Raw genomic sequence first — 18790 nt, 5'->3', positions numbered from 1 at the left:
GGCGCGCTCCGAGCCGCTCAGGGACAGGGGGACCCTGGGCCCGGGGGTGTTTCCTTGGTCCCGGGCTGGTGCCCTCCGGCCTTTCCAAACGCTGTGTGTGTGTGCGTAAATACAGAGAGAAGGGGGGGAGATGGAGGGGGAGAGTCTGAGCCCCGACGGCAGGGCGGGGAGTCGGCTCTGAGCCCCCGGGAGGAGAGGACCCCCCCCCCCGGGGTCAGCCCGCTTCTCACTGCCCCAGAGGGTGACTCGGCCGGAGCGGGCCCAAGGGTGGGCGTGGAAGGCTCCCGGGGTCCAGGACAGTCACCGCCCTCTCGGAACCCCGGCCTTCCTAGCCCGGAAAGGGTCCCACGAGCGCTCTCGGGGAAGCTGTTCGGGCCAAGGGGGTCCCTGTCAGGCTCCTGCCGAGGGCTGGGGAGCCGCTGGGCGCAGGAGCAGAGAGCGAGCCGGGGGCCGCCCCGGGGGCCCGGCCCAATACGGACGCTCAGAGAAACGGGGCCTGCCCGAGCTCTCCGGAGGATCCGGCGCCGGAACCCGGTGCTCCTGCATTTTACAGGAAGGGACCTGGTTGGGTCAGGAACAGGCCTGAGCCCGGCTCCGGGCACAGATGCCGATTTCTCTCCGATTAGACCGGAAGCGGCGTCCGCGACCGTTCCTAAGGAGATTCGGGGTGTGCGGGCTGTGGGGGTGCAACTGATGATCAGCCCCATTTTACAGCTGAGAAAACTGAGGTCTGGGCCCAGAGGTAAGTGGACCGGAGAAAGCGCTGTCCCAGTAAAGGCCGACACCGGCGCCTCTGGGGGCTCTTTCCTGCCTCCCCGACCCTCAAAGGCAGGCCCACACAGGTCTGAGAGTGCCCGGAGCAGCGGGGGGTCCCTCACACCCACAGGAGGAGTCAGTGGCCACCGGACAGTCTCAGGGCCCTCCGCGGGCCTTGGAGTCGGGCTCCCCGGGGGCAGGGGCAGCACGTCCTCCCCTGCTCGGGGGGAGTGAGGGTCCCACGAGAAACTCTCCCTCCGGGAGAGTCCGTGACGGTCGCAGCAGACAGCGGAGCTCGCCGCCAGCTCTCTGGGAAAGGGCAGCTCCAGGCCCAGGACCGGAGACAACACCAGGAGGAGACGTCACCGGCTCTGTCCCACAACTAGCTTTTAACCAAACAAAACGTGACGCGACCGAGAAACGGTGAAAAACCAGAAAGTTGTGGAGTGATCGGGAGCTCAGTGTGGGAAGGCGGCGAGGGCGCTCCTCCTCCTCCTCGGCAGAAGTGGGGCCCACGGGGGCTGCACGCCAAGGCCGCGGGATCATCCCCAGCCACTTTCCCGCTCCCTCCCGCACCAAACCCGCCACGCGCAGAACGACCGCCCGGGCCCGGCTCCGGGAACGAGGGGAGAGGTCCGCGGTCTGGGGGAGGGCGGGGGCTTCACCTCAGAATAAAAAGGAAACTTTAATAAAGGAGATCGAGGCAGGGAAACCCTCTCAAAAGAGACGCTGCGACGGTTTTCTGGTGAGAACGGAGCTGCTTCCTCTTCCCATTTTCTTCAACAGTTCCCTAGTATTAGCGAGAGGGAGTCCGGAGGCAAAGACACCGGGAGGGGGACGTTTCTGACCCCGGAGCACACTTCAAGTCTCAAAGGCAGCCCTGCCCAGTCAGTTGGGGAACCGGGCCTGGAAGCCGCCAGCGGGCCCTGCCGGGTTAATGGCTCTGCTTGGCCAGGTTCTGGGAGCTCCGGCCTCTTGGACCCAGTCTGGCCCTTCTGTGTTCTGTGGCTCAGCCTTGACATGTCTTGTTCTAGGTTCCTCCCAGACCCAACACCTCCTGTTCTAGGCTCCTCCCAGCCCTGCCACCATTTGTTCTAGGTCCCCTGCCACCCCCTGTTCTAGGCTCCTCCCAGCCCTGCCACCATTTGTTCTAGGTCCCCTGCCACCCCCTGTTCTAGGCTCCTCCCAGCCCTGACATCCCTGTTCTAGGTCCCCTGCCACCCCTTGTTCTAGGCTCCTCCCAGCTCCGACCTTCCCTGTCTGTTCCGGGTCTGACCTTTCACACCAGGAGGTCCCGACCGGCCAGCCCGGGCTTTGCCACTTCCCGGACACCCCGGCTCCTGGTCCGAGCGCCCGAGTGAGCGGCGGGACTCGCTCACCCACAGCCCTGTCCAGCATCTCCCCCCGGTCCCCAAACACCGTCCCAGGCACTCAGGGCACAAATGCTCGGCCATTCCCTACGCGGCAAGGTCGGTGGAACCGGGAATCACGGGAGCCGAGTTCAAGTCTCAGCTCCTGACCTTCAGGCAGTGGGGGAGGCGGCCCCCAAGGCCCTTCCAGCGCGAGCCCTCGCTCTCTCTGGAAGCCCCGTCCTCCACGCCCTCCTCCCCCCGCGCCTGCTCCCTCCCGCTCCCTTTGGGCTCATTTCTCCATCCACTCCTTTCTTTCTTTCTTTTGGCTAAAGCGTCTCCCCCGGAGAAGAACTTTGAGATTTGGGGGTTTTCCCCCAATGAAAGTGAATTTACATATTTCTGCGCCTTTCCAAGTCACCCAGAATTAGGGGAAGGGAAGGGGGAAAGGGAGGAAAAGCCCACACGTCTGTTTCTATTTGAAACTGTCAAAATTAGCATTCAGTAATTAAAAATCACACCCTTTCTCTTAATAACCTAACCAGCATGATACAATCAGGTTGTGCCAACTCTTTAATCTAATTGACTAATTACAGATTTTAATTTAGTCAGTTACTGAACAACTGTTGACAATTTGTTTTCATTAGGGACGGAACAGGATAAATATTTAGGATTCCCATTGCAAAGGCTCCGGCAAACAGCTCCCACCCTGACCTCCGTGGCGGGCCTGTCATCAATAACCGCCTCTCCGAGCGCTCCAGAGCCGCCGCCGCCCGGCACCTGCAGCAGCTTCCCCGGGAGTGGGCCCCGCGCCCGCCGGCCCCGTCGGGGGGAGCCGTGAGGGGCGCGGGCTCGGCTGCTGGGAGGCCGTCCTGTCCCTCCTCCTGAGCGGCCCCCACTCCGGACCACCCCAAAAAGGCCCGTCCCCTTCCTTCTCCTTGTGAGCGGCCCCTTACTCCGGACCACCCTCGTCTCCTCCTGAGCGGCCCCCACTCCGGACCACCCTCGCCCTCCTCCTGAGCGGCCCCCACTCCGGACCACCCCAAAAAGGCCCGTCCCCTTCCTTCTCCTTGTGAGCGGCCCCTTACTCCGGACCACCCTCGCCCTCCTCCTGAGCGGCCCCCACTCCGGACCACCACAAAAAGGTCCGTCCCCTTCCTTCTCCTTCTGGATCCCTCGTGAGTCACTAGCAGCCCCCACTCCAGACCGAGCCCAAAGGGACGGAACCGAAGGGTCTGCGCTCTCTCCGCGACGCTCTGAGGGATGCTCGGGACAAAAGCCAGCCTCGTCCCTGGCCCTTTTTCCCAACAGGCCCCAAGAGAGCTGCCCCTCCACTGTACAGGGAATAACGAGGCGACGTTCAAAAACAGGTGGGAGCCTAAGGAACCGCGCGCCGGGACCGGGGGGTCCAGAAAAGCCGAGCCCAAACCCAGCCTCGGAGAGCCCCCAGCGGGGGGACTCCGGCCCCTCTCCCGGGCCGTTTCCTCAGGGCAGTATCCGATGACCTCCAGCTCTCACTTCCCATGCCCTTCGGAGCGCTCGTCGGGGGGCACCGCCGCAGCCAGAATTCGAACCCAGAACGCTCACCTTTTCTTAAAAGGCCCTGAGTCGATTTCCCAGAGTGCTCCTGGGCAGTCATTACGGCTTCTCCTCATCAGCGTTTCCCCCCAACCCAAACTCAGAGAACGAGGCAGGGAGGGTTCTCAGAGACCACTTGTCCCAATGTCCCAAGGCGAGTGAGCCGAGACCCCCAAGTCCCCGGCGCCAGGGGGCTCTGGAATCTGGGACCCTCCGTGCCGAAGCTGTGCTCAAAGACCCCCGGGGGAGGGGGCTCCAGTCAGCGGGGGCGGGCGCCACAGCGGGCCTCCCCCGCCCCCTCCCCCAGGGAGGGGCTTCTGGAAGCAGCCCCCACCTTCCCCACCCTCCACAGGGCCCGGGCAGAGCCCCCCTCGTCCGCCCCCCGGGGCGCGACTCTGACCTCGGACCTCCCTCCCCCGCCTCCTGCCGGCCGGGGCCGCGCAGAGTAACGAACGCCCGCGAAGGCGGCCGCGACATCCACTAGATTTAAGTTCATTTTCTGTAGCTCGAGGTCAAAATTGAGCGGAGTTGTTGCGATGATCAGGTTTTCTGAAAATCCCCCTCCTCGGGATTAGCCGTTTGACAGAAATTCACTGCGGTATTTAAAGTGGCAGCCATCACCGCTAACTCAAATTGTATTGGCTTCCCGATGTGGGAGCGCTCGGGAGCCGGCGTCAACTGGCCACTTCGGGGAGGACGCGGCGCCTGAAATGCCCCCTCGTGCTGGGAAAGTCCCATCGCGGCCCCCGGCGGGGGGCCCATCCCAAGCTGCCCCCGGGCCCCGACAAGGAGCAGGGGTCCCAGCTGGCCACGGGGGTCCCAGCCGGCCAAGGGAAGCCTTCCACAGACGAGCCGAAAACGAGGGAACGAAGGCAGAGAAAAGGGGGAGGTGAGAGTGAAAGAGGGAGAGCGGGCCCGGCCCCCCCCGGACAGGGGTCTTCTCCGGCCGAGGCAGCTACAACAGGAAGCCCCCAGCCCCCCGAGCAGCCCCAGAGGGAAGGGGGCCACGGGGGGCCACCGGGCGAGCCCCGGGCCGCAGCAAACTTGGGAAAAGCTGCAAATTCAGCTTCAGCGGCCGAGGATCTGGGGGGGCTCGGCTTTGCTCGACTACATAAACCCGTCCCCTTCCAGTGGTTTTTCTGGCCTTCTAAACGAGAGGGAAAAGGGGCGCGAGTGGAGGCGGGAGGGGAAGGCAGGTTTTTGCTTTTTCAGAAAAACAGAAAAGCTCCAAAATTCCGTTAGCGTGGCAGTCGGCGTAAAGAGAAGTGGGCGTGACTTCCCAGCCTCAGTTTCCCTGCTATAAAACTTAGATTAAAATCTAAAGCTACGTTAGAGTCTGACCTCCCAGCCTCAGTTTCCCCATCTGTACAGTGGGGGAGACAATCCTCGTTTTATCAGCAAATGGAAACCGTCACAGATTCGGGGAGATGGGAGGGGCCGCCCAGAGCCCCTCCTGCCCGTCTCCCAGCCCTCGCAGACCCCCTCCCCCAGGCTCCCCCGCTGTGCCCCCAGCCCGCTCCGCTTCGGTCTGCCCGGAAGCTCCTGCGGCCAAGCCCGGCTCCCGGCCCCGGGAAACACTCCCATGGTCCCAGAGACCCCCGGGGGGCTCCGGGGCCGCTCCCGCTTTCAGTCCCCCCCGACTTCCTGCAGCTCTGGCCAAAGCCCGTCCCACCTCCCGCCTTTGCAAGGGCCGGCCCCGCTGGGCGCGCACTCCTGGCCCTTCCTCCCGGGCCCTTCCTCCCGCTGCCAGTCCCAGGCTCTCCGCCCCGCAAGCTTACTTGGCGTATGTGGGACTCGGGGCAGTGACTTGTCTGTAGCCCCCGCCCAAGGCGAGGAGGGAGACGCCACTTGTTGCGTACACAGGAGGTGCTTATTAAGTGCTTACCGGCTGAAAGGGGCCGGGCCCGGCGGCAGCAGGCGGCCACTCTGGGCACCCCTCGACCCCGCTGACCGAGCCCATTCCGGGAAGCTGCCCTGGAGGAGTGTGGGAAAGTCCACATTCGCCCCCACAAGCCCCAGGGTTTTAAAGGAAATCTCTGAGAAAAACCTCCTTTACACCAGCCGCCCACACAGGCTGGGGCCCCCCAGCCCATTCAGGCCCACTCTTCCCCTCCCCCCTCAGCCCAACAGAAAACTCATTCATTCATTCAAGGCGCAGAGAGCCCCCCCCCCCCCCCAGTCATCCTGAAAGTGAGAACTCGCAGGGCCCAGAAAGGGCTGCTCGGGGCCACCTCCTGGGGGCCGGCCCGTCCGCACCCCGAGGGGTCCTGGGCCCCTGCTGGGGGGGCTGCTTTTGGATGGCAGTGGGGCCGCCTCCCCCCCAAGGCTGGCCAAAGGGACAGATCCCACAAGTGCGCGAGACCTCAGAGAGCGTCTAAAGCCGCCCCTTGTGGGAAGCAAGGCTCCGCGTCCGAGGGCAGGGCCCTTCTCGGCCTCTCTCCAGGCCCAGCTCCTCAGGATCTCGGGGTCCCCACGGGGGCTCCCCCTCCTCAGCCTCTCCTCCCTCGCGGGGGGAACTTCCCCGGCGACCCCCCCATCCCGGCCCCCGACCCTTTCAGTCCAACCCCCATTTGTCCCAGTGGAGGGAAAACGGCACAAAGAGCCCGGAGGACGGGGCTGTGGCTCGCGGGCCCCAAGACTTCTCTTGGGGATCCCGGGGCCCAGAGGGACCCCCGCTTCACTGAGCGCTGGCCCCATCTTACAGACGACCAAACTGAGGCTCACAGGAAGCGACCACTAAGCGGCAAAGTCGTGATTGGGGCCGGGACCCTTGGGCACCACCCCGGGGGGCTCCTCCCTGAGCTTCAATCATCACAGTGCAAGAACTCCGGGTGAGGCTGCTCTCTCGGCGAGGAGCGCCGCTCATCCTCACCCCCCACAGAAACGCCGGCCACAAACGGGGTCTCCTGTAACAATCCCCCAGACTCCCAGCCCCCCGGCCCGTGTGAGGAGCACGAGCGCTGCCCGAGGGGCCCCGCTGCCGGGCCCGGCCCGCTTGGGGTCTCGTCTCCACTCGAGGCCCATGAGGGAACCGGCGGGCGGCGATCCCGGAGCCAATGAGCCGCAGCTCAAGCAGTCTGGCAGCCCCGGGGAAACGGGGGGGCCCGGCCGGGGGGGGTGCCGCCGTCCCCCAGGGTCAGACAGCTTTGGGAAGAAACGGAGCCCCCAGCCCTTGTGGCAACCGGGCACCGGCCTGGCAGAGCCTCCCCTCGGCGCCGAGCCTGCCAGGAGGGAGAGCTGGCGGGGGCACGGGGGCCGCCCCCGCCGAGGGCACGCTGGCCCCGCAGCCTTCTGGGCCCCCCCCCCGCCCCAGGGGCCCGGCTCCCGACGCGGCGAACGGGACGGACGGAGACGCGCCGACGGCGGCCGTGGGGCCGATCACGGGGGCTCGGCCGGAGCCGCGGCGCCTCTCTCCCCGTCGCCCCCCAGCCCCAGACTCCGCGGCCCCCAAAGCCAGGGCAGGGCCCGCGGGCGCCGCGGGGGGAGGCGAGGTGGAGGGCGGCCGGCCAGGCTCCCGCCCTCAAGGATCGGACATTCTCTTCCACAGAGGAGGAAACCGGATCAGTGAACTCACATTAGCCAACTTGCTGGGCGAGCTGAAGCAGGTTGCCTAATGTGAGTTAACTGTTCCAGTTACTGGAATTCAGTCTTCGAATCCCCCGGCCCGGCCCTGCGGCCCAGGGCGGCTTCCTGCTCGCGCGGCGGCTTCTCCGGACCGGCGGCCTGTCCCGGGGCTTCGGGCGCCCGCGCTGGGGGAGGGGCGCGCGCGCTCACTCACACTCACTCTCGCACACTCCTACTCACACTCACATGCACTCTCACACTCACGCGCACTCTCGCACACTCCTACTCACACTCACACGCTCTCACACTCATGTGCACTCTCACACTCACACTTACTCTCGCACACTCCCACTCACACGCACTCTCACACTCACACGCACTCTCGCACACTCCTACTCACACTCACACACTCCTACTCACACTCATGTGCACTCTCACACACACTTATTCTCGCACACTCCTACTCACACTCACACGCACTCTCGCACACTCACATGCACTCTCACACTCACTCTTGCACACTCCTACTCACCTGCTCTCACACTCACTCTCGCACACGCCTACTCACACTCACGTGCACTCTCACACTCACTCTTGCACACTCCTACTCACCTGCTCTCACACTCACTCTCGCACACGCCTACTCACACTCACGTGCACGCTTGCACACTCATGTGCTCACACTCATATGCACACTCACTCTCGCACATTCCTACTCACCTGCTCTCACACTCACTCTCGCACACTCCTACTCACACTCATGTGCACTCTCGCACACTCATGTGCTCTCACACTCATGCACTCTTGCACTCACACTCCTACTCACACTCACATGCTCTCACACTCATACTCACGTGCTCTCACACTCATGTGCACTCAATGCATTCACATGTACTCTTGCACACTCACACTCACACGCTCTCACACTCACGTGCTCGAACTCACACTCACATGCACTCTTGTACTCATGTGCACTCAATGCATTCACATGTATTCTTGCATGTTCACTCATGTGCTCACTCAAGCACATTCTCACACTCACATGGACTCTTGCATTCATGTGCACTCTTATGCACTCAGAACTTACACTCACATGCACTTACACTCGCACATTTGTACTCACACTCTCATGCTCTCACTCACACGCACTCTTGCACGCTCACATGCACTCTTGCACATTCACATGTTCTCACTCACACTCACATGCACCATGCTCTCACACACTCATGTGCACTCAGCGCACTCTCGTGTACTCTTGCACACTCATACTTATGTGCTCACACTCATGCACTCTCACACTCAATGGACTCTTGCACTCATGTGCACTCTTATGCACTCAGCACTCACGTGCACTTATACACTTGCACATTCGTGCTCACACTCACGTGCTCATACTCGTGCACTCTTGCATTCAATGCACGCTCATGTACTCTTGCACTCATGCGCACTCATACACTCAGAACTTTCTCATGCTCACTCATGCACACTCACGCTCACACTCATGCACACTCACACTCGCCTGCACACTCACACTCACTCTTACCCACACACAATACAGCCTCACTTACACACGCCCAGACTCCACACGCACTCCAGTTCTCACTCTCAGGAGGACGGGGAGCGAGCACTATCACAAGACAAACGCTAATGCTCAGAGAACGACGCCAGACGAGGGGGACGGACGACTCCGGACCAGCCGAGGTGGACCAAGGAGCCGTCAGGAGGCCAGGGGGCCCGTGCCGGGCCCCGAAGCGTGACCCGGACAGCGAGGAAGGGGAAGGGAGCGCGGGGACGGGAGGGAAGCTGTGGACAGAACCCCGGAACCTCGGAGCAGCAGGCGACCTCAGGACAAGTGGGGAGCAGGAGAGAAGCCCCCATCTCTGGCCAAGGGCGGTAGGTGGGGACCCCGGAAGAACTCGGAGCGGGGGGAGGACGCGCACAGAAGCCGCCTTCTGGGAGCGCGAGCCTGCGGCGGCCCCGAGGTGGGGAGGACGGGCCGGGCCGCGCGCCCTTCCTGCTCTCTGGCCCCCAACCAGCCTCCCTCCGGGGGACCCTGGGTCTCCCCCGGCCCGTCTCCCTGCGCCGGCTCCCCTCGGACTCCACGCTCTCGCCCGTCTCTGTCTCCCAGCGCTCGTCACACAGCAGGCGCTTAATAACACGCGACTCCACCTGCCAGGCCAGGGTCCCAGCTGGGAGGTGGCCCCAGGCCTCCCGCCCCGAGGGAGCTGCTCACAGAGAGGCGCCCGGCCGGGCTCGGGAACCGGGCTCCTCGGGCGTAACACGGAGCTTCCGAGGTCTCTCGGGGTCTCCTCCAGGGCTGAGGGCTAGGACTCTAGGCCCTGGCGGGCTCGCTGCGCTGTCCCCTTATTTCAATATGGCGGCAAACAAGGCCGGCGCCTTTACCCAATAGTCCCATGATGCACTTGGTCAAGTCAGCTGTAAATCTGAGGGCGAGAGAACGGCGACACCACGAGACCCACTCACGGGGCGCGGAAAACGCCCAACCTGGGGGCAGCAGGCCCAGGCCCCTGGGGGGGAGAAGCTCGAGTCAGGCAGGACTTCCCGGCCTTCCCCACTCACTCTCCAGCTGCGAGAGCCCCCAATAGAACGGGGTTCTCCCAACAGAACCCCGGTCCAGTTCACCAGGCCTGCGACAGAACCCCGGTCCAGTTCACCAGGCCCACCTCGGAACCCTGGTCCAGTTCACCAGGCCTACCTCAGAACCCCGGTCCAGTTCACCAGGCCCGCCTCGGAACCCTGGTCCAGTTCACCAGGCCTGCGACAGAACCCCGGTCCAGTTCACCAGGCCCGCCTCGGAACCCCGGTCCAGTTCACCAGGCCCGCCTCGGAACCCCGGTCCAGTTCACCAGGCCCACCTCGGAACCCCGGTCCAGTTCACCAGGCCCACCTCGGAACCCCGGTCCAGTTCACCAGGCCCGCCTCGGAACCCCGGTCCAGTTTACGAGCCAGTTCACCAGGCCCGCCTCGGAACCCCGGTCCAGTTCACCAGGCCCGCCTCGGAACCCCGGTCCAGTTCACCAGGCCTGCCTTGGAACCTCGGTCCAGTTCACCAGGCCTGCGACAGAACCCCGGTCCAGTTCACCAGGCCCGCGTCAGCCTCTTCACACCCAAACCTGACTTTGCTCTCCTGCCCGTCCCCAGGAGAAACAGCAGCGGGCCCCGACTCCTCGAGGAAGAGCGCCCGAGCCGGGAGGGACCCGGCCTCCCTCACGCTTTCTCCGCCCCTCGCCCGCCGCCCCATCTTCGGCCCCTCGGGGAGCAGGCGACCACGCGCGGCCGCTGCCAAGACGGCGGCGTCCTCTCCACCCCACCCCCAACGAGGCGCGAGGCCGCCACTTCCCTCTCTACAGGCACTCGCCAAAAGCCGGCCAGGAGCCCGCCGAGTCACCCGACAGCCCGGCGCCTCGGGCCCGGCCCAAGCCCGGAGCGAGCCCGGCTGTACGTCGTGGGCCTCCGGCCCCCCAGGAACACCGACGCGCACTTAGCCTGGGGTGGGGCTCGGCGCCCGCTGCGTTCCTCCCCTCGCGACAATTCCAGCAAGAACCACCCTCCCCCTCCCCCCCCAATCAGCACCGCGGACACCAGAGGCAGCTTGGGGGGAAGGAACTTCCCTGGATCAGACCTGAGCCCTTCGCATTCAAGGAAGGAGCGAGTTCAGAAGGCGCGTGAGGAACCCAAAAAAGCATCGCCATTTCTGACAGGAGCCCCAGCTTTCTGATGCCCCAGGACAAACGTCCCAACAGCGCAGCCTCCCTGCTCTCCTCCCCGGCACTGTGGGGGACGCTGAGCCCCCCAAGCAGAGCCAGGACTCCGTTTCCCAGAGCACGCCCCCCGAGACCTGTTATGCAGCCCCCAGAGGGGGCGACACGGCCGACGGAAGGGTCCCCGAGGCAGCGCAGGAGCGCGCCAGGTCGGGGGGCAGAGCTCGGCCAGCCCGTGACGGTCACGCGGATTAGAAACAGTTACTCACGTAATCGTGGAAGGCCTTCGCTTCACTCGAATGCTCACAGGTGTCTCGCCTCTCGGGGGCGGCACAGTAAAGGTCCCAGAAAACGCTGCGGGGAGAGTCAGACAGGGTCCGGTCACCAAGGGCCCCCCACGCTTGTCTGTACGCATACCCCCCACCTGTGCACACCCACACACGCCACCTAAATATTACCTACACACGCACACACATACATGCATGTGTACATGTACACACATCTCTACATTTGCTCACATGCTTACTCATACACGTACTTATACACATACCTACGCACCTACACAATACACGCATGTATGTATGTGTGCACATGCAGATAAACTCACTTACACATACACTTATACACACACATGTATCTAGACACACACACACATATACATACATATCCAAACATTTTATTTATTTATTTATATTTATGTATACACATACACGTGTACATCTAAGCGCACTCGTACACACACGTGGAGTTATGTGTATACATATGTCTACATGTGTGCAGGTATAAACCACTTATATTTACACACATGCATGCGAGTACTTATATACACATTCCTGCATACTTATACATACACACATGCATACACACACAATCTATATATACACACCCATATGCATCTACATGTATACATAAGTACATAAACCCACACTTACATGCACATGTGTACATATAAGTATTATAGCTATACACTTACATATACCCACGCTTATATACATATGTACACACCTATACATAGACACACATATGTACATATAAACACACATGCATACATATCTACATGTGTATACACATGTGTATATAAACACATATACACACACAAAACACATCTAAATATATGTACACACATATGTTTGTAAATACATATACCCACACACATACGTACATATGCATACATGCACATCTACTTATCCCATACACACACATATACCATTCACTTATACAAACACATATATGTACACACACCAATGATATACACACATACATGTATGCACCCATAAGCGTATGTGTACATACACTTATATACACGTGTACATACATATACATAATATACATACACCCACACACTCATACACATATATACACACACAACACACATCTACATACATATACACATATATACATACATACACATTCCCACACACTTGTATACACACGTACATATATACATCTACACATCTACACGTACATACATGCTTTATATGTGCATATGCCCACACATACACACAGACACCCCTGAAAGTTAATCTAACGAATAACATAAGCACAACCTGGTGGCAAGATCGGACTCTGATGACTAGCCTAAGCCTCAGTTTCCCTTTCTGTAAAATGGGGTTTTGGGGAGCACCCTCTGAAGTCCTTTACCATCCCGTGTATGATATTATGACACCATTTATAAAACTCCAAGGCCAGGAGCCGTTATCATCCCCATTCCCCAGAGGACAAAACTGAGGGACTCTGTCCAAGATCATCGGGCTGCAGGGGGCCAGCGGCCTGGAATTCCAGCTGCCGCCTCGCTGATCTTGGCGAAGTCGATTCCCTGCAAGGGAAGGCTCGTCCCCTCGGGCCCCGTCACCCCCAGGATCATCACAAGTTGGACTCGAAACTGGCCCAGGGCCCCCTGGAATTCTCTCGCAATCCCAGGGCTTAAGGCAGAGCCCGGCTTGCAGGCAGGGGACCGACAGATGTCTGCCGATGGATCAGCTCCGAGGAGAATGGATTAAAACCCAGCTTCCTCTGCCTTCTGCCCAAGTTTGAGCTCAGTTTCCCAATCTGTGAAAGGGGATGGGGGGGCAGTTACCACCCTCCGGGCTCTACACGCAAGATCCTTTGACCCCTGAGACTCGGGCCCCGCTCTTCCCGGCCTCCTCCTAAGGGCAGTTTGTGAAACAAAATTATCGCGTCCCGAGACATTTTAAAAGGCACAGAGTGGCCCATGACAGAGGCCGGGATGAGGGGGGAGGGCGGGCAGAATCGAGCAGGAGGCCCGAGCCCCCCCTTCCCCCACCCCCAGCCCCACGCACACACATAATGGCTCTGCAGGGAAGGACTGGAGGCCAGAAGCATTTCTCCCACCCACCCACCCACCCACCCAAGAATGCATACCAATTACCCAGAGGTTCTCATGGCAACCAGGTATTTCTCCCTTTTATGGTGAAATAGTAAAAGTCCTGGCAAGTCCCAGGCCAGAAAGCCAAAGCAGGTGCATTGCCAAGGGACAGAGTAGGGTTTCCCTGACTCTCTCAGGGGTGAAAATTCTGCCCCCTCCCCCCCAGCTTAAAATTTTAAAACCCCCTAATTCTCCCTCCTTCCCCTGGAGCAGTCTCCCGGCCCGAGACAGTGTGAAGAGGCCCTCCGGATTAATGTGGTCTCATCCATCCCTCTGGAAGGTTGGACAGCTCCTGCCCCAAGTCCCACGGGTAATGGAGGGGGATGACACTGACGGCAATTTTTAAAAATCAGGTTCTGCATAAAAAGTTTGCAAAGGCACTTGACCCAGATCGTCTCTCTGATCCTTCGGTCGTGATCTCCGTTTTACAGACAAGGAAACTGAGGCTAGGAGAATGTCTTGCCCAGAGTCACGCGGCTAGTCAGTGTCTGTGAGTGGATTTGAACTCGGGCCTTGACGCCAAGTCCAGCATCCACCCGCCACGCTGTCCTAGACCTCCATCCACGTGACCTCACGGAAACACCGCAGACATTATCAGCCTTCATCACGGTGTTTTTCTAAGGTTTTGCTGAACAGATGCGACTTTCACCAGCCGGCCCGGGACTACATGCCCAGCTGGGCACAGGGCTCAAAAAAACTCTCTGTAGCAACTAATGGCCAGTGGGGGGGGGGGGGAGGGAGAAAGAGAGGAGGAAAGAGGGGAGACAGAGGGGGAAAGAGAGAGGAAAGAAAGAAAAAGGGGAAGAGAAAGGGAAAAGAGAAAGAGAGAGAGAGAGAGAGAGAGAGAGAACAGACAGAGAACCAAGTCACCCCAGTGCCCGCCCCTGGCATGCCCATCCAGCCTGGTGAGCCAGTGTGTGCACAGCCCCCGGGCCACACCTGTGCACCTCGCCTCCAGGGGAGGTGCCCGAAGGACAGAACAGGAACAAGCAGGTTCACAGCCTGATGGCAGCAGGGGGAAGGGAGAAGAAAGGCAGTGGAAGCCAGGATTTGGACTCCAGAGACCAAAACAGCCCCCCCAGTCCTGCCAGAACCACCTCTGCCAACCTAAAAACAAGCCTGGCTCTTTCCCAGCCCCCCTCAAAATGCTGCTGTTCCTAAAAGTGAGGAGCCACAGACTAGTTCTGAAATCGGGGAAAGTAGCTCATTTGGCTGCACCGGTTCCCACAGGTGGTCAAGAGAACTTTCAGTGGGAGTCTGGGGCTCCTGCCCTCCCTACACTCTACGGTCCCCACGGATGAAGATTTGGAGGAAAATGGCGCTGGCAATAAGCCCCCCACCCCCACCCCGGCACCTCAGAGCTGTAATGCTCTTGTACCACAAACTGCCACGCTGTTTTCTGACGTGATAGAGGGAGCTTTCGTGGACAGGAAGATGGGGTTCCAGGCCTGGGGAGGCCCCGGGGCTAAGTCCCCGCACCAGCTGGCCAAGTGACTCAGGTTAAACTTAAGCTCCCCATGATCCCGGGCACTCATGGCTACAGGGGGAGGGTCCTTCAGAGCTGTCCATATTAAGGAAAGCATAAGGATGAAAATAAGCACAGGTCCAAATCCTTTCATTTTAGAATTTCCCCACATTCTACCCCAAAGGGGTTTGGGGGCAAAAAGCTCAACTTCTCCCTCCAGATTGGGCCCCACAAGGCTTGGAGGTGCTGCTGAAAATCTTCTGTGAGAAAAGCGAGTGTTTGGCTGCTCTAGCTACTTCACCGAATAATTAAAAGGCAAATTAAATCCCCCAAAGACACTAAGGTTTGTAGCAGGCTGCAAACAAAGTCTTGCTGCTATATAAAGAGCCCCCCCCAAACCACGGGAGCCCCCCCTGCAAAATGCTGCAGTCTGTATTCTCTGTAACAGTGAAAGATGGACAGCTCAGGGGGGGAAGGGGAGAGGCGGCTGCCAGAGTGCCAGGGGAGGAGAACACTGGTCATCCTGGAGCATCAGAGAAGGAGGCTGGCCCTTCAGGAGGAAACAAACAGTATGTCTACAGAGACAGATACAGACTTGGACTGAGAGGGAGACGGGAGGGGGAGAAGAGAGAGAGTCATCAAAGACAGCAAGGGACGGAAAAAACGACATGGAGGTGAGAGAAACAGACAGAGAAAAGGAAGGAGGGAGTGAAGGGAAGACAGGAAGAGAAAGGATGGAAGAGAGAAGAAAGGCAAGGAAGAAAAAAGAAGGAAGGACAGAGAGAAGGGAGGAGAGGCAAGAAAGGAGGGAAGGGGAAAGGAGCAAAACCAAAAGGGAGGGAAAGGAGAAAGAGAAAGGAGGGGAGAAGAGAGAAAGGAGGAAGAAGGGAGGGAAGGAAAGGGAAAGAAGGAAAAGAGAAAGGAAGGAAGGGAAGGAGAGAAGAGAAGGAAAGAGAAGGAGGGAAGAAGAGAAGGCAGGGAGGGGAAGGCGCATCACGCCCCCCCTCTCCCCCACCAGCACGATCTGGCTAGCTGAGGGACCGGGAGGAAGGGGGCTGGTGGCCCCTAGGAGGTAAACGAGACCTGGAGGTAGTCGGCCCCGCCCCCACCTCTCCCTTTAATTAAAGCAGTATGCAGAATGGCCGAAAAAAGAGAGCCTTACAACATTTCCTCCCACAGTCCCCAGCATTCCAGCTACACCTGGGGGGGAGGGGATGGAAACATGAAAGCCTCTCCAGCCCCCACCCCCAATCGGGAGCCTCGATTTCCCCATCTCCCGAGGACGGGGGCGAAGCCCTAGAGGGCCAAACTTCGCGGCCTCCCTCTGCCTCCGGGCCTTTAATTGGGCCGCCGTCTAAGTCGCTGTTCACCGTCATGAGCCAAGACCCCAACTTACCACCACCACGAATGTAAAAACCCCGGCGGTTCTCCTAACGTGATATTTTTTTCCCATCGGATCTAGAAGCAGGAAAAAAACAAAGAGAGAAGGGAGTTGGAGGCGGAGCGGGAACTAGGGGTCCGCTCCCTCCGGGAGGGGGAGGACTCGCAGACAAACTAGCAATAAATGGCAAAAGGTGATAAAAATTCAAAATGGTGCCCACCGCGGCTGCTTGGGAAAACAAAGGCTATCGGGATAAAAGGCGAGGGGGGGGTCCGGGATTCAGGCGCACTCACCTCGGACAAAAAGGTCTGGGCGGACTTCTGAGCTCCCACGTGTAGCAAGTATTCATAGACGTATAAAGCTAACCTGCAAGGGGTGGGGGTGGGGGCAGAAGTTGGAGAAAAGTGATCAATCGCGAGCCTTCTTTCCCAGAGGACCCCCAGCCAGCCCCCTCCGAGGACCCCCCAGCCGCCCACCCCGTTCGGCCTGGGAACCGGCGAGTGCCCTCTCTCGCAAGTGGAACGGGAGGCGGACGGCCAAAAAGCGAGCCCAGTGGGGACCCCCGCGTCCCGACCACGGGCTGGCTGCGGAGTAAACTCACTGGCTAACTCTGCCGCCCGAGCCGTCTCGGCGGGGCCCGGGGCACTCGGCGGGCCGGCCAAGGCCCGGGCGGCCGGGAAGACGGCGGCCGGGTAGCCCCCCTCGAACCCTGGAGGGCTTTGGGCATGTGCGCCAGAGGTGGGAAGAGCGCAGGCTGAGGCTGACCACTCTAACCCACCCCCCAACTCCTCCCTCCTGCACACCGGAGACAGAAAGCGAGTGGGGGGCGTCGGGGAGGGGGCTGGACGCTGGGTCAAAAAGCAGCAGGAAAGGTGCTGCGGCCCCCGGAACAAAGCCTCCAACACGCACTTCCCAGTGCACACACGCACACATGAAAACATACACACACACACACACACACACACACTCTCACACACACACACTCACACCGAGGGACAGACAAAAGGAGGCATCCGGGCTGCAGAAATGCCCCCACCTGGGAGCGCGAGCCCCACACTCGGGGCCCCCGGAGCCGGGGCGCCCGGCCTCCCCTCCCCCCGCGCTCGCCCCCAGCCCACCCCCGGCCCGGCCGCCCCTTCCCGGGGCCCCAGGCTCCCGCTCCCGCTCGGGCTCCCGCTCCGGCTCCGGCTCCTCCTCCCTGCACTCCCAACAATAGAGGCGGCGCTCGGAGCACGCTGGCGGCCCGCGGCCCGGGGCAGGGGGTGGCAGCGGGGGCCCCGTCGGGCAGCGGCTGCTCGGCCGCCCTCCCGCCCGCCCGTCAGCCCGGGCTGGCCCGGGGCTGCCCCTACCCCAGGCCGCCGCTCGCCCGCGCCGCTCCCTTCGGGCGCAGCGACAGCGGCCCGTCCGCCCCCTCCGGCGGCAGCAGCGGCCCCGCCGAGCCCCGGGGACCCCGCTTACTTTTCCCGAGCCTGCCCGTCCGAGGGCACCGCCGAGCCTTTGCCTTTGGCGAACATGATGTGCGGCGAGGAGGGGACGCGGTCGTGCTCGTGATCGTGGTCCCGCCGCCGCTCCGCTGGCCGCCTCCCGGGGTTCCCCGGCTCGAGCTCCCCGCCGCCGCCGCCGCCCCGGCCCCGCTCGCCCCGTCTCTCTCCGGCTCGCTCGCTGGCTCCCGCCCTCCGGCCCGGCCCGGCCCGGCCCGGCGCCCGCTCCCGCTCCCGCTCCGGCTGCAGCTGCGGCTGCGGCTGCGGCTCCGGCGCCTTCCCTCGCTCAGTCCAGCTGTCAAAGCTTCAGCCCCGGCCTCGACCCCATCGCCCTGGGACGGCTCGGGCTCGGGCTCGGGCTCGGGCGGCTGCAGATGTCGCCGCCGCCGCTGCTGCTGCCGCTGCTCCGCTGCGCGGCGCGGCACGCTCCGCCCTGGCCCCTGCCTCCTTCCTCAGCGCTGGCTCCGCCGGGCTCGGGCTCGGGTTCGGGCTCGGGCTCCGGCTCCGGATCGGGCTCGGGCTCGGAATCGGGCTCGGGCTGTTCCTCCGTCGCCGCCGCCGCCGCTCTGCTGGGAAGCTCAACCGAACGTGGCTACCCGGGAGGATGGAACGCGGCGGGCGTCAACGTTCCACAATTGATCCGCGCCTCGGCCAATCGGCGCGGCCGGGGGCGGGCTCGCGAGCCAGCGGGGTGGCAACGTTGTGTGTGCTTCGGGGCCGCCGCCGCCGCCGCCGCCGGGCCGGGCAGCTAGGCAGGCCCCGCTCCGTTCAGGCTCCGCGCCTGGCTCTCCCGCTCCGACTCCGGCTCTGAGCCGGGGAGGCTGCTGCGTGCTTGCCCCGCGGGGGCCGCGCGGGGGCTCTTTAAGGAGGGGAGGAGGGAGAGAGGGATAGAGAGCGAGCGAACGAGAGAGAGAGGGAGAGAGAGCGAGAGAGAGCAAGAGCTAGAGCTAGAGAGAGAGCGAGAGGGAAGTAGGAGGGGGGCTGTAGCACTGGGGGAGGGGCTCTGCCCTCGGCGGGAGGGAGCTGCGCCGGCACGACCCCGGGGGGCTGGGGCCGGGGGGACCCCTTCCCTCGGGACTATCCTTCCCCTGCCCTCTAGGCCCTCCCA

General features: G+C 61.7%; 1 protein-coding gene across 3 annotated transcripts in view; it reads right to left on the bottom strand.

Moving 5' to 3' along the window:
- The window catches only part of SSBP3 (single stranded DNA binding protein 3), a 120290-nt gene extending 102495 nt beyond the window's left edge, over positions 1-17795 (bottom strand). For 2 of the 3 annotated variants that reach the window (XM_051999624.1, XM_051999625.1), the window contains exons 1-4: positions 17660-17793; positions 16495-16567; positions 16217-16278; positions 11239-11323 (exon numbers count right to left, since the gene is read on the bottom strand). In XM_051999624.1, the coding sequence (XP_051855584.1) occupies positions 11239-11323; positions 16217-16278; positions 16495-16567; positions 17660-17715 (276 nt within the window). In that variant the 5' untranslated portion in view covers positions 17716-17793. Of the gene's footprint in view, positions 1-11238; positions 11324-16216; positions 16279-16494; positions 16568-17659 lie in introns of all 3 variants that reach the window. The other variant, XM_051999623.1, reaches the window with a different exon arrangement.
- Between the last annotated feature and the right edge of the window lie 995 nt (positions 17796-18790).

This window comes from Antechinus flavipes, chromosome 4 (genome assembly GCF_016432865.1).
Source record: "Antechinus flavipes isolate AdamAnt ecotype Samford, QLD, Australia chromosome 4, AdamAnt_v2, whole genome shotgun sequence".
Taxonomy (NCBI): domain Eukaryota; kingdom Metazoa; phylum Chordata; class Mammalia; order Dasyuromorphia; family Dasyuridae; genus Antechinus; species Antechinus flavipes.
This window is presented reverse-complemented; position numbering and strand designations above follow the sequence as displayed.